This window comes from Nerophis ophidion, linkage group LG06 (genome assembly GCF_033978795.1).
Source record: "Nerophis ophidion isolate RoL-2023_Sa linkage group LG06, RoL_Noph_v1.0, whole genome shotgun sequence".
In the NCBI taxonomy this organism is placed as follows: Eukaryota; Metazoa; Chordata; class Actinopteri; order Syngnathiformes; family Syngnathidae; genus Nerophis; species Nerophis ophidion.
In genome coordinates, this window is record NC_084616.1 from 49,873,963 (window position 1) to 49,889,653 (window position 15,691).

The following is a 15,691-nucleotide window of genomic DNA, read 5'->3' on the forward strand; positions in this document are numbered from 1 at the left end:
TTTAGTCTATAAACTAGAATTGTGTGCAGTCAAACCATTCAAATGTTTAATCAATGTTGCTTTTGGATAATTTTTATTAATTGTCATCAACTATAGTTTATTTTTGATCATCCCTCATCACATCAGATATCAAATAATGTGGATTCACCATATCGCAGATTTTTTGTTTCTTTGTATAAGTATATTCTACAAATGTTTGCCCTAACATTTTCTGGCATAAAATGGCTAAAATGGGTAAAAATATCAATACTACAGTAGCTTTGGCCATTAGATGAGACCAAATCAATCAGAGTGTGCTATTCAGTATCGTGGCAACTGATTGGCTAAGCCTCAGGCAGCATTACTATATTGGATTAAAAGAGCGTAAAGGTAAATGAAGGGTGTTACTTTGTGTCTAGAGGGCTCTCATAATGTAAAAATCTTATTTAGAAGGCAGCAGACTGTTTTTTTATACTCAAGCTATAAAAATATGTCATTTATAACAAATGTATAATAAGGATTCCTCGGTGGCAACTTGTCCAGGGTGTACCCCGCCTACCGCCCGAATGCAGCTGAGATAGGCTCCAGCACCCTCCGCGACCCCAAAAGGGATAAGCGGTAGGAAATGGATGGATGGATGAATGGATGGATGATTCCTACTTCACGAAAATTCAATTATCACGGTCAAGTCCCGAACCAATTACCAGCGATAAACGAGGGATTACTGTATATCGATCATGTTTTTTTTTTCATGAAAAAAAAATACTCAAGAAAGAAGGGTATATGTATGCACTTAAAGTACCAGTAGAGTGGAAAAACAAATTGCCTCTATATTAAAGCTAATATCATCAATATCTGATTTATGACACCGAACATCTTCCAAAGTTTGCAAGTCAATAGATATGATAAAAATAGTATCAATCTCAGGGAGATTCCCGAGCCATTTTGAGCAAAAAATGTCTCCCGGCAGACACTGTCTTTGGTTGAATGATTGAATGTCAAAAATGAAAAATGTTTAGATTTAATTTTCTTAATATCCAGATGAGAGCCATATAACCAAATTACCGAAAACGTTCGTAGCGGAATTTCAAAATGGCTGACTGAATTTGTGGCATTTTTTGATGTGTGGATGGTATTTTCACATACTTTGCAGATTGTAAATATAATTGGATATGGTTTGATTGGATACAATGAAACACAACTAAGCATAAAAAGTCCAATTGTTTTTCCACCCAACTGGTACTTTAATGTGTATATATAAAGTATGTATATGCTTTAATTTATTAAACACCTTTAACATCAGTTCACATTGATAAATACACCTGTCTTCTTTTTTCGAAACAAACATTTATTCACTTTAACATGCATTATTTATGTGCTTTTTTTTAAGATGTTAGTGCTTTGTTGGGAAAAAAAACATTCGTCCGATAGAGTGTGCATAAAAAAGTGTATGTATGTCAGCTGTTCTATGCCATCATGTTTTTTTTCTGTGCTCAAATTTCTCATCAATTTTACCGTCTTGCATATTAATGTTTGCAGCCGGTCACTACCACATTAACGATCCATTTCTGTATACGCGACGTGAAACTACTTGGACAAACTGCCCGAAATGTGTTGCCAGGCGTTTCAAGGAGTTTGAGTCATTCTGCACTGCAGATGGGTTAATTGCATTTAATCAGATTAATAATGAGTTACTAGAATGAAGTCCTGCTAGAATGATTTTGATAGGATGATACAGTGTAATGAGGTTGATGTGCCAATTTTCTGCAGTTAATATGTAAATCAATTTTGGATCCCAGGGACAGAAAGCTGAAATGGGACGTTTAGGGATCCTCCCAAAAAAGATGTTTAATGATCTGTTCTTGAGAAAGAAAAATAAAATTTCAGACAGACATTAGGAATGATTACAAGGGTGAGAGCTCACCTGGAACATGACCCTGTATTGTTCTTCTGGCTTTTGGACCACACACATGTTGCACCCCATCGTGATGTCTAACCCACTGCAAGACAGCGGAGGTCCAGAGCAGTGATCTGATGAGCGGTTCTTATGGCAGAACGATTTCTTCCGAGGTCTTTGTCCGTGTCAGGGGTAGTAGGCCCCACCCTGGCTTGCTGTGTTGTATCACTCCTCTTCCTCACCTTCAAAAATTACCCTTGTGCTTTGTTCGGAAGTCCAATGCTTGATGGCACACTTATTTGTGTTCTTCGGGAAAACATGTCATTCATGTTAGTCCACTGTGGACGTGATTGTCTGTGTTATCAAAGTTTGTGCTCTTTTCAGACACATCCCTTTCCAACTTTTCAGCAAAACTGATTTGACAGGACTTTTGTTGTTCTCCGCTTGGTGCTGCCCTGTGCTCTTTGCCAAGTTTGTACACTTAGAACTCTAAAAAGTGTCATGCGGCACTTTACGTGCTGTCAAATATTTCTGTTTTCCAGATGTTTTCCTATTACTCATGCACTCATCAAAGCTTCTGGAAAGGGGATGGTGAAGCAAATGTGCTCTTTTACCCTTTGGCCTTTCAATTCAGGGCGAAGTGTCATGTACTCATCTCATGTCCTCATTTTCTGTAAACACCAAATATGAGAATAAGGAAACATGCTCAACCATTGTATATCTCAGCAGAAAATTCTCTTTTTTTTATCATATCTGTTGTCAAATACCATCAAGTTGGTGATTATAAGGAGCCTAACTGACTGCTACAGGGTGAGACTGAATGACACCTAATGAAATCAGTGACCTCTTGAGATGACAAATGAGACAAGAAAGTATCCTGTCTGGCCCTAGAAATCAATATCTAATCACAGACTGATTTGATTTTGTGATTGATTATTACAGAGGTCAAGTTTCTTCTGTGTTTTATTTTCTGATCTCTTCTCTTTTGTTTAATATTCCTCACTGATATTACATTCCGTGAGGACAACCTGGATTACAAGGAAGCCCAAACTCAATACAACTTCCCCTGTCATCTGGGTTTTGCCCTCTGAGTCAAATCATGTTGCTTTAACCTTTTATCTATAATCCTCCTGCAGCAAGTGTCAATGCAGTCGCAGCTTGAGCCGTGTGTGAAGCGTCCCTGGCTCCGCAGGCTGCCAGGAACAAGCTATTACGGCAGTTAAGCCTTGATCAAGGCTTCACTGCACCTGTATTCTTTTCCAGAGGTGCTGTAATCCCGAAGCCTGACAGACGACCACACTCTGAGGCGCACATGCAGGAGCAAATGGGAATAACCCTCAATGAACCCCTGAGAGGAGCATGACAGCCGTAGTCAAAGTGAAGACGGAACGCGCAACAGTGTCAACTTAAAAATGACTGCAGTCCAGCATCTGATTGTGTCTGCTTTAAGAAGAGCACAAACTAAATGAGGGATAAACTAAGAACATGTCCTCAGCAAGTACTTGTGCAGCTGTTAAAGTGAATCCCACTTTCAGTTTGCAGAAGGAAAAGGTAGATCCATGTTAGTCCTCCTCTCTTCTGCCACTCAGTCCAGGTGGCAGGATTGTGTTGGAGCAAAGATGTAAAAAGCCCCATCCCTGCATGTCAGCAATAAATTTGCATCAGCAGAAGCCTCACGGGAGGAGTGAAATGATCCTCTACTGATTGGAGGATAGTTCTCTGCTTCTCGCCTTGGGCGCGACGGTAAATGCCGCCCCGTGCTGCAGCGTGGGGAACACAATAGGCGGCTGGTCCCGACTGATGGGAGTCTGCTGCCCATCAGGACTCTGCACCGAGCTGCTACTACTGCAGCTGCTTTCTACACTACAAACGTCCTCTTTTTTTACCCCACCCTCTTTCTCTGTTTCCAGGGATGGGCTCTCTTTGCTAGTCCCCCCCATAATTTCCCCACACCTCATTTGCTGTCCTCTCCCTCCTCCTTACTCCCTCCTGCCTCTCTACGCTTTGCTTGTCTGCAGGCAGGCGAGCCAGTGCAGGGAAGCCTATCTGCTTTGTGTTTCAGCAGGAATGCACATGAAGTCACGTAGCACTGAATGAAATAAGGAGCAGTGAAGACCCAGACAATGGAAGGAGAAGTTCATTGGTCTTAGTAGGACATGTTGGCGATTTACCCTGGCGACAAATGGAAAATGGAGGCCTCTTGTTCAGATGGAGAGCTCCGTACTAACTCTGCATTTAGATGAGGGCGTGCACTGCCTCAAAGAAGCAGACAGAGGAAACATGGGGGGAGGCACGGCGGGGAGGAAAGTGAATAACAGGTGTGACAAACAAAATAGAAAAGAGGGAAGAAAGCCAAGTGACAAAATGCAAATGTATGAGTGGGAGAGCAAGCAAATATGGGGTAGAAAAACAGTTTATCCACAATGATCACTGTGATTGCTTAGGGTGTGTGTAGGACAAGGTGGAAGCACAATGAGAAATGTCATTCTAAGTATCTGCTTAGGCCCCGTTTACACTAAGCCAGCTAAGTTTATCCAGGGTAAATCCCACCTAACCTTATCCTCATCCACACTTTGTCGTTTAAGACCCCTTGCCCCTCACCGTCAGCCGGTGCAACGTGACCAAAAACGCATACATGGAAAATGCACACGTCATAGTCACCTCCAGTGTTGCTTTGTTTGCAAGTTCTTAAATTTAACTTATCTGAACAATATCCAGTGTTGTGGTATTTCAATTAACTGGAATCCAGTGTGGTGAGGGGCCCTATTGTAGTGAATCACCCCTTTATCATCATAAATTAATCAAATCCTTATTAGACATGTAAATAATGTGATAAAGAACATTTTACATCAATCAAACTATGGATCTATATATCCGGTAAGGACATTCCTTGCTCTTTTGCCTTCACTTTCATTGTACATTAGTTTTTGGAGACTTTATATACTCTGGACCAGACGTTAAGTCTGCGTCATTCATGGCGGACAATAACTGATACAGTCTGCTCTGCCAGTCCAAATGCATTCGCTGTTTTCCGTAGTTTTCCCTCATCTTCCCTCGACAGCCAGGTAATTCAAAGCACATGCTACTTTTTTTTTATCACATCTACGGGAGCTCGCACTCTCGTTGTCTCTCCTTCGACAAAGGGACCAAGGTTTTTGCTAAGTAGAATCAAAGCTGACATTGGAAAGTTCTCTTGCCGTCTGAGAAGTGTTGTACTCGAAATAGCTACAATCGCTTTTTCTTAAAGTATTCACTAGCGTCTGTATATATAAAAGAAGGAGAAACACGGGCATGGCTGGATGATTGATTGATTGATTGATTGATTGATTGATTGATTGATTGATTGATTGATTGATTGAAACTTTTATTAGTAGATTGCACAGTACAGTACATATTCCGTAGAATTGACCATTAAACGGTAACACCCAAATAAGTTTTTCAGCATGTTTAAGTCGGGGTCCACGTAATCAATTCACCATGACTCGACTTCATATTTCCAGTGGTTAGCTCCGAGCTTCGAAACCACTTTATTATGAAGCTGGCTGAGGGCGCGGCCGTTCTGGCGTCACTTCCTCAGTTTGTAAACGATCAATGAGTCCATACAGAGCTAAGTGCCAGAGAGTCAAGAAATACACGGCGCACTTACCTGTGTAAGAAATTGTCCAAAGTAGGGAACCTTAAACGCTGGTTTATTGTGGCTGAAACAGGGCTTATGCTAAATAATTATTCATTTAAGGGGTTTAACAACTTAGTGTAGACATGGCCTAAGATTATAGTCGGATATTTATGGGCTAAATCACTTCCTTATTCTCCTGTGTAGGTTAGGTCATCAATTGTTGGGTCATTATTTACAATTTTAGGATGCACTATTTCTGTAAGAGAAATAATACAAAACATACAAAAAATACGTGCACTGAAAAATGATCCTATAGGCAAAACATGCTTTGTCTGAAGTCCACAATCAGTGAAGAAGTCCATGTAAAATGTCAAATAATGAATGACAGGGCGATTCATGATGATATTTTACCCCAAACATATTCTTAGTCCCTTCCTGCTCCGTTATCGATAAGTACACATTTCACTACACATTTTCATTGTCTCCCATAGTGCACGATCTTTGGTGCTGGGCTGGTAATTTAACATACAGCACAGGGATCAATTCACAGTGGAGGTTTTGCCAGAAACATGTACAACTTTTTTTTTTAAATCATGTAAAGTATGTTATTTTACACAAAAAACATACATTATTGAACATTTTATTCTCGACAACTACAGTTTGGTACAAAACATACATCATTTAAATACAATTTGATTAAAATGTGGTGGAGCGGGCGAGGGCGGCGGTTTCGGGTTGCCCACATATGAGGTCCTCTCCAAGGTTCTCATAGTCATCATTGTTACTGGCGTCCCACTGGGTGTGAGTTCTCCTTGCCCACTGAGTGTGAGTTTTCCTTGCCCTTATGTGGGTTCTTCCGAGGATGTCGTAGTCGTAGTGGTTTGTACAGTCCTTTGAGACATTTGTGATTTAGGACTATATAAATAAATATTGATTGATTGATTGATTGATTTTGTGTCCAGATCCTAAATGGCCGTTAAAGTGTCGCAACTTGTCGGATTATATTCTCAGCCATCTACTTTTATGGTGAGAGGAATTATTCATGATCTACAACAAATATACAGGGAGCAGGGAAGCGAGGAAACAGTAGACCACTCAATGATGTAAACATATGGACAAACAGAAGTGATTACGTCACCGCTATTATTAGTTTGTCTGCATTAACCCTTATAATAACAATATCACTAATACCTGGTTAATATTCAAGTCACAAATGTAAATTGAGTATTGTTGGCGCCTTTTGAATGATCATTTATCTGATTTTATAGGTGGCGCAGTGGAAGAGTGGCCGTGCGCAACCCGAGGGTCACTGGTTCAAATCCCACCTAGAACCAACCTCGTCACGTCCGTTGTGTCCTGAGCAAGACACTTCACCCTTGCTCCTGATGGGTGCTGGTTGGCGCCTTGCATGGCAGCTCCCTCCATCAGTGTATGAATGTGTGTGTGAATGGGTAAATGTGGAAGTACTGTCAAAGCGCTTCGAGTACCTTGAAGGTAGAAAAGCGCTATACAAGTACAACCCATTTATCATTTAATAGTGGAGTTCCTACTGGCTCCGCTGTAAGCGGACTTTTATTCATGTTTATTTAGAATTTATTAGAATTTATTAGAATGTATTAAAAAAAATCCATTCGTCGTCATGTCTTTCATAATGATTGTGAAAAAGCAAAATTTAAAAAAAAAGTGCAGTTCCCTTTTATGTAGTCAGGAGGAAATGGGTGTCAGGTGCGCTAAGGTGGCTCCCCCCCTGTAACCCGAATCCAGGTACTGCAACAAAAAGCAGAAAGGGGGCAGCAAAACTGTTAAATCATGACAGAATGAACACATACAGTAGACAGGCAACTTTTAAATTGTACTGTTGCTCATATTTACGTTTTTGCATCCGGTCATCTGATGCACTTATCATTCCTGATCTGTTATATCTTCATCCCAACACAACAGGCTGGAGATAAAGTAGTGATCAGCTTCAGATTAGTATGATAAAAGTAATAAATCTGCCACATCATCATCTATCAGAAATAGCATATCAGAAATAGCAACACATAAAGCTGCCACTCTCAGGCAGGGAGGGGTCTTCAATATTTCCCCCCCTAAGACAAGCACAAATCTTGTAGCACCCTTGCTGCAAAAATTTGAATGAACAAATATTTTGCATTTGTGAAGAAAGTAAAAAAAAGTAATGTTTGACAGAGTCTGAGCAGAGAAGTTCTTCAGGGTTGTAAGGAGAGAGTTGAAGCTGACGCAGGTTATGAGAGCTGAGGAAGATTAGAGTAGAGGTTAAAGAAAAACAAGAAAACAGTCACTTTCTTCCCAGCCAGGCTTGCTTTGCTTTACAGAAGCAGAGGGTGGAAACACTGGCAGAATCTTAACATCCTTCTCATTATTTATTAACAGGCGGCAAAGTACATTATACACCACGGGAAGATGCATGTTTTGTTTTTATTCTTTAAACACAATTTCCGTTTGCGTGCTAGTGTATGTGCATGTTGCATGAACAGGGGTCTTAATTTTGACTGAGCTGCAGACAAGGAGCCAATGAAGGGGCTTCATTCACATTCTGGGAGAGTTGCTGAAAGCCCTTTCACAGTGGAAACGATGAGCTGCCTCAAAGCAGAACTGAGTTGCCCCGAAAAGGAGAGTGCGAGTACATGCCAGAGTCAAAGAAAGAAAAGGAAAGCCAAATGAGTAGACAGGGAGAAAAGGAGGCATGACAATACAGTGAAAGGTGACTGGTGGAAAGTTGATGCAAAAGTGCTAAGTTAAATGTATTGCAGGGTTTTTGTAAATTACATGAGTTTTTCACATTTGCCCAAGGCTTATTTTATGATGAATATAGTCTCCCAACATTTAGCTCTTATACTCATCTCATCCAGCAAGTATATTCACAACGCTTCACTTTTTCCACAATGTAGCCTTATTCCAACATTTAGTACATTCACTTTTGTCCTCAAAACTCTACACATACTTAATATGCCATAATAACAATGTGATAAAGTACTTTTAGAGCTTTTTGCAAATTTATAAATGATAAAATGTGTCATGTCTTGTGATCATGTTTTGTTAGTTATGTTCTGTTTTGTTTAAGACTTCCCTAGTTCCTGTTTGTGCACCTCCCTGAGTTTGTTTTGGTTGCCATGGTTGCAAATTATGTTCACCTGTCTCTGATTAGTGTTCGGCCGCTCACCTGCTAGCCGAGCACTAATCAGAGGCATTATTTGAGCCTGCCATTGCCGGTCAGTCGGCCTGGCGTCGTTGTTGTTTGTTTCATGCTCTGTTCTATCCACAGTAAGGTTTGCTTGTTTCATGCAATGTGTCAGAGTTGCCACTGACAGTTTGTTTGTGTTTTAGTTTCTCCTCTGTGTGTTTAGTATTTCCGGTCCTTAGTTCCTGTCTAGTGCTCTTATTTTGGTTCATCTTCCTGTTTGTCTCCCTGTGCCCTGTTTTCACTCAGCTGCGGCTGATTGGCATCTGGTCAAACCTGATATCAATCAGCCAGCTCCTACTTTACCTGCTTTGTTCCTCCAGTCAGTGTTGGATCATTGTCATTTGTATTGTCGTGTCAGTGTAATTTTCTACTTGTCATTCCTACTGGTCGTGTGAATGCAGCGTAGCGGTAAGCTATATTTGGTAGATGTTTTGTAGCTTACCGTTTTTTGTTCCCTGCTTCCGATTTGTTTGTTCATAGCCCTTAGTTTGTTATATCCGCCCACGTGCGTGCTTTTTGTTTGTACCCTTTGTTTGTTCTAGTTGTAGTATTTTATATTAAAATCATGTTTGCTCACTCCATGCCTGCCTCCATCTCTGCATCTTGGGGTTCGTCATCAAATAACCCTGACACAATGCCTCTGTTCTTTTCATGCCATGCCAAGTAAGTTGTTGTTTTTTGTTTATTCATGCCACAGTTAACTACTTTTGTTTCATGTCCATAGTTCAGTCTAAGTGTTAGTTTTGTTTCCTGCATCAAGTTGTGCTTTCGCTTTGGGCGCTTTTTGTTTGTAACTTTTTTACAAACCCCGTTTCCATATGAGTTGGGAAATTGTGTTAGATGTAAATATAAACGGAATACAATGATTTGCAAATCCCTTTCAACCCATATTCAATTGAATGCACTACAAAGACAAGATATTTGATGTTCAAACTCATAAACTTATTTTTTTTTTGCAAATAGTAAAAAACTTAGAATTTCATGGCTGCAACACGTGCCAAAGTAGTTGGGAAAGGGCATGTTCACCACTGTGTTACATCACCTTTTCTTTTAACAACACTCAATAAACGTTTGGGAACTGAGGAAACTAATTGCTGAAGCTTTGAAAGTGGAATTCTTTTCCATTCTTGTTTTATGTAGAGCTTCAGTCGTTCAACAGTCCAGGGTCCCCGCTGTCGTATTTTACGCTTCATAATGCGCCACACATTTTCGATAGGAGACAGGTCTGGACTGCAGGCAGACCAGGAAAGTACCCGCACTCTTTTTTTATGAAGCCACGCTGTTGTAACACTTGTCTTGCTGAAATAAGCAGGGGCGTCCATGATAACGTTGCTTGAAAGACAACATATGTTGCTCCAAAACCTGAATGGACCTTTCAGCATTAATGGTGCCTTCACAGATGTGTAAGTTACCCATGCCTTGGGCACTAATACCCCCCCATACCATCACAGATGCTGGCTTTTGAACTTTGCGTCTATAACAATCCGAATGGTTATTTTCTTCTTTGTTCTGGAGGACACCACATCCTCTGTTTCCAAATATAATTTGAAATGTGGACACGTCAGACCACAGAACACCTTTCCACTTTGCATAAGGCCATCTTAGGTGAGCTCAGGCCCAGCCAAGCCGGCGGCGTTTCAGGATATTGTTGATAAATGGGTTTGGCTTTGCATAGTAGAGTTTTAACTTGCACTTACAGATGTAGCGACCAACTGTAGTTACTGACAGTGGTTTTATGAAGTGTTCCTGAGCCCATGTGGTGATATCCTTTACACACTATTGTAGGTTTTTTATGCAATACCACCTGAGGGATCAAAAGCCCGTAATATCATCGCTTACGTGCAGTGATTTCTCCGGATTCTCTGAACTTTTTGATGATTTTACAGACCGTAGATTGTAAAATCCCTAAATTCCTTGCAATAGCTTGTTGAGAAATGTTGTTCTAAAACTGTTCAACAATTTGCTTACAAATTGGTGACCCTCGCCCCATCCTTGTTTGTGAATTACTTAGCATTTCATGGAAGCTGCTTTTATACCCAATCATGGGACCCAACTGTTCCCAATTAGTTCCATATAATTGTTTGATGAGCATTCCTCAACTTTATCAGTATTTATTGCCACCTTTCCCAACTTCTTTGTCACGTGCTGCTGGCATCAAATTCTAAAGTTAATGATTATTTGCAAAAAAAAATGTTTATCAGTTTGAACATCAAATATGTTGTCTTTGTGGCATATTCAACTGAATATGGGTTGAAAAGGATTTGCAAATCATTGTATTACGTTTATATTTACATCTAACACAATTTCCCAACTCATATGAAAACGGGGTTTGTATCCCATCCATCCATCCATTTCCTACCGCTTATTCCCTTTGGGGTCGCGGGGGGCGCTGGTGCCTATCTCAGCTACAATCGGGCGGAAGGCGGGGTACACCCTGGACAAGTTGCCCCCTCATCGCAGGGCCAACACAGATAGACAGACAACATTCACATTCACATTCACACACTAGGGCCAATTTAGTGTTGTCAATCAACCTATCCCCATGTGCATGTCTTTAGAGGTGGGAGGAAGCCGGAGGACACGGAGGGAACCCACGCATTCACGGGGAGAACATGCAAACTCCACACAGAAAGATCCCGAGCCCGGGATTGAACCCAGGACTGCTCAGGACCTTCGTATTGTGGGTTTTTCCGAGGGTGTCGTAGTCGTAATGATTTGTGCAGTCCTTTGAGACATTTGTGATTTGGGGCTATATAAATAAACATTGATTGATTGATTGAGATGCACTAACCGCTTTGCCACCGTGAAGGGGTTTTGTAGTTAAAATTAAATCATATTTATACCTGCACACCATGTCTCGAGTAGTCCGTCTGCTTTCCTGGGAGAACGATCCCGCAGCAAATTAAGTGCTTTTCCGGTTTTTAATGCGGTCAGTCTCAAACATCTAGTTGCAGTTTCTCAGGCTCAGGCAGACTGAGCCCATGTGAGTAAACAACAGTAGGCTCTTAGCATTTAATGTTATATTGTACAATTCATTCATCCGTTCCATTAGATGTGGAAGTCATCCTTGCTTCCTCAATGGACTAGAGTACAATACTATATCATTGGTATTGTAATGGTGAAATTTCAGTTCTGCAATAGTGTTTGAGGTTATGTTTACAATTCTTACTTTTATGATGTAATACAAGATTATGTGATGTACATCATAAACAATTGTATATTCTGCACAACAAAGAGTAATGCTTACAGTGCTGGAGATGTGAGAGAAGAAGAGCTGCTAAACAAAACTAATTAAAGGATATATCCGTAACAGGAGACACAATGGCATTTGAAAGATGCTTGTCCTTCTCGGGGTCACACGCGCGCACGTGGTTGGGGGAAAATTTGAAGGCAGGGTCAACAGGGATAGACAGACAACATTCACACTCACATTCACACACTCTAGTTTAATTATTTCTAAGTGATTTAATGACTTTTCGTGATCGTCAAGGTCACAAGATTGCGACTGGCGGGGCTTTAATCCCTGTTGCCAACCCTTCTTTTTGTCAAATCCTCTCTTACTGTCGACTATGTTCTCTAAACCAAAAGGAGTTTTAAAAAGAAGGCATTGGGGTTAAGAGGGACTGAGAGACATTACATTTAGAGATCAGGTTTCAGAGAAATAAATAAGAGAAAAAAGAGTTATTGTGGGTTTTCCAAATGGAAAATTAAATCCAATCGCGTAAGGACCTGATAAATTTGAGTAGCAACACGTATTTGGCTGCGCCACGTGCGCCACGTGTCACATCTTAATTTCTGTATAATAGCATAAATCAACCACAGCTGCCTTCGGGCTTAATATTCAGCAGGACTGTGAAGTCACTTAAATATTCGACTGAATTACTCGCATGACTGTCCATGAATGCAATTAATTGAAAACTTGGTTGCTCATCATCTGTTGCTTGGTTGCGTCAAACATGGTCAAATATGCTAGAGTAAGACACAAATTGCACTTTTTTTTTTCCTTCTCAATTTATCCTTACTGCTCGTCCACATTAGGGTCCCGGGTTAGCCGGAGCCTATTGCAGCTTGCTCTGAGTGAGAAGCAGGGTTGGCCCTGGACTGGTCATCAATCAATTAAAAAATGGAATGTAAGAGTCGTGCAAGCATGAAAATAACATGCAAATTCTTTACACAGATGGAGATTCAAACACTAAATCTCCTCAATGTGAGCTGACATTCTAAACACTGGGCCACGGTGGAGCCATTTTCTAAAGATATATTATTAATATGTAAACAACGTGACAAACAAAAAGGCTCAATTTGAATATTATCATACCTCCTAAGATTCTGTGTGACAATCTGAGCTGTTAGCAATTCAGGTTTCAGCTAATGGACTTTATCTTTATTGACCTGCCAGATCAATAATTCATATCTGTAACACAGCATTGTATTTATCAATCAACAGAGTTCACCTACTTACCCTCAGGCACCAAAGTGTACAGCATACAAGCTGTGCACACCTTGATGCACTTTGGGGAGCGGAAGGCCGATGAGGATAGCGAGACTGAAGGACTAGAAGAAGAAAAAAAAAAAAAAAAAAGGCAAGGGCAGTGAGAGCAATTCAGATGTTATTAGACACATTCACTACGATAATTCTGGAAAATCCCTTATCTGCTTATTGTGTTACTAGTGTTGTAGTGAGATTATAAAGTCATACCTGAAAGTCGGAGGGGTGTGGTGACCGCCAGTGTCTCTGATGAAAGCTATGGAGGAGCCAAGAAAGTTGCAGCTGCCTCTTTGACAGCTACAGGAGGACGCAAGCTCTGCTCATGTCTCCGGCAAGAGCCGACTTATTACCACAATTTTCTCACCGAAACCTGCTGGTTGACATGTGGTAAAGAAACATGTTCGCTTGACCGCTCTGTTCCATATTAAAGCTTCACAACAAACAAAGAAGCACCGGCTGTGTTTGTGTTGCTAAAGGCAGCTGCAATCCACCGCTTTCCACCAACAGCATTCTTCTTTATAGTCTCCATTATTAATTGAACAAATTGCAAAAAAATTCAGCAACACAAATGTCCAAAATACTGTGTAATTATGCGATGAAAAGAGATTACTTTTAGCCTTGAGTGGTGCTGGGATAAAATGTCCGCTACAACCAATAACGTCACAAGCACGCGTCAACATAACCGTCATCATTCAGCGACGTTTTCAATAGGACACGTCGCGGGAAATTTAAAATTGTAATTTAGTAAACTAAAAAGGCCATATTGGCATGTGTTGCAATGTTAATATTTCATCATTGATTTATAAACTATCAGACTTCGTGGTCAGTAGTAGTGGGTTTCAGTACCCCTTTAAGTGATTTCATCCAAGCTAATTACCAAAGAACCCCTACTTTTAAATGGCTGCTTAAAGAGCCATAAGCTGGCTATTATTCAAATCTTGCACAAAGCCAGAGCTGATGGCTGCGCTATTACTGAAATTGCACCACCAAATATCACTGAGGGGGAAGCAGAACGAGCGCGCACCGTAAAAGAAATCTGGTGGCGCTGCAGAATTTAATTACAAGTAAAATACTAGAACTGTATGAATAATTACTTTTACAATTATTGTAGTTATAGAAGATATACGATATGAATTGTATACATATGGCCGACCATTGAACTTTTAACACTATCGTTATATTTTGATAATGCATGTTGATGACACATTCCAGCTGTGTCCTGCACATTTGCGACAAGCGATTGGACAACCTCGACACATTGTACTACTTCGTGAGCAAGCAAGCAGCTATTGTCCCTCCGCAGGGCGGAGCGCTTCCAAGTCACAAGAGATGTCTGATAATGGCTTTTTTGCCGATATCCGATATTCCGATATTTTCCAACTCTTAATTACCGGTACCGATATCAACCGATACCGATATTTACAGTCGTGGAATTAACACATTATTATGCCTAATTCTGTTGTGATGCCCCGCTGGATGCATTAAACAATGTAACATGGTTTTCCAAAATAAATCAACTCAAGTTATAGAAAAAAATGCCAACTTGGCACTGCCATATTTATTATTGAAATCACAAAGTGCATTATATATTTTTTTTAACATCAAAACAGCTTGGAATTTGGGATATGCTCTCCCTGAAATAATCCTGATACCCATTACAACTAAGGGAAATACTATATTTTGACTTTCACAAAGTGTATAATTTTCTATTTTTTTTTAAACGTGCCTCAAAACAACAGTTACAAAAACAATGTGCAGAGTATACTAGAGCATACTTGCCAACCTTGAGACCTCCGAATACGGTAGATGGGGGGGGGGGTATTCTGGGTTTTTTGTTGATCGATTGAAAGATTGAAACTTTTATTGGTAGATTGCACACTACAGTACATATTCCATACAATTGACCACTAAATGGTAACACCCGGATACGTTTTTCAACTTGTTTAAGTCAGGGTCCACGTTAATCAATTCGTGGTACTTGTTCTGTTGTGTTAATGTTGTGTTACAGTGAAGATTTTCTCCTGAAATGTGTTTGTCATTTTTGTTTGGTGTGGGCTCACAGTGTGGCGCATATTTGTAACAGTGTTAAAGTTGTGTATGCAGCCACTCTCAGTGTGACCTGTATGGCTGTTGATCAAGTATGCCTTGCATTCTCAACTGCGTGTGTGCGCCAAAACCGCAATTGTGACTGTGCCGGCACGCATAGACAATTCCTTTGGGGTTTATTGGCTTTGCACTTCTTGAAATCGATAACTTAGAAACCGATACTGATATTTTCCGATATTACATTTTGAAGCATTAGTCGGCCAATAATATCGGACATCTCTACCCCCGGGAAGAGCTAGACGAAGTGGCTGGGGAGAGGGAAGTCTGGGTTTCCCTGCTTAGGCTGTTGCCCCCGCGACCCGACCTCGGATAAGCGGAAGATGATGGATGGATGGATGGATCTCTACAAGGGGTATTATCACTGGAGGACAAGGGGTAACTAAACATGCTACACTAGAC

At 40.6% G+C, this 15,691-nt stretch overlaps 1 protein-coding gene across 1 annotated transcript in view; it reads right to left on the reverse strand.

Moving 5' to 3' along the window:
• LOC133554870 (PDZ domain-containing protein 4-like) overlaps positions 1-3,695 on the reverse strand; it is a 48,673-nt gene extending 44,978 nt beyond the window's left edge. Inside the window, 1 exon segment of the mRNA XM_061904112.1 lies at positions 1,904-3,695. Coding sequence (XP_061760096.1) covers positions 1,904-1,963 — 60 coding nt within the window. The 5' untranslated portion in view covers positions 1,964-3,695.
• Positions 3,696-15,691: the final 11,996 nt, after the last annotated feature.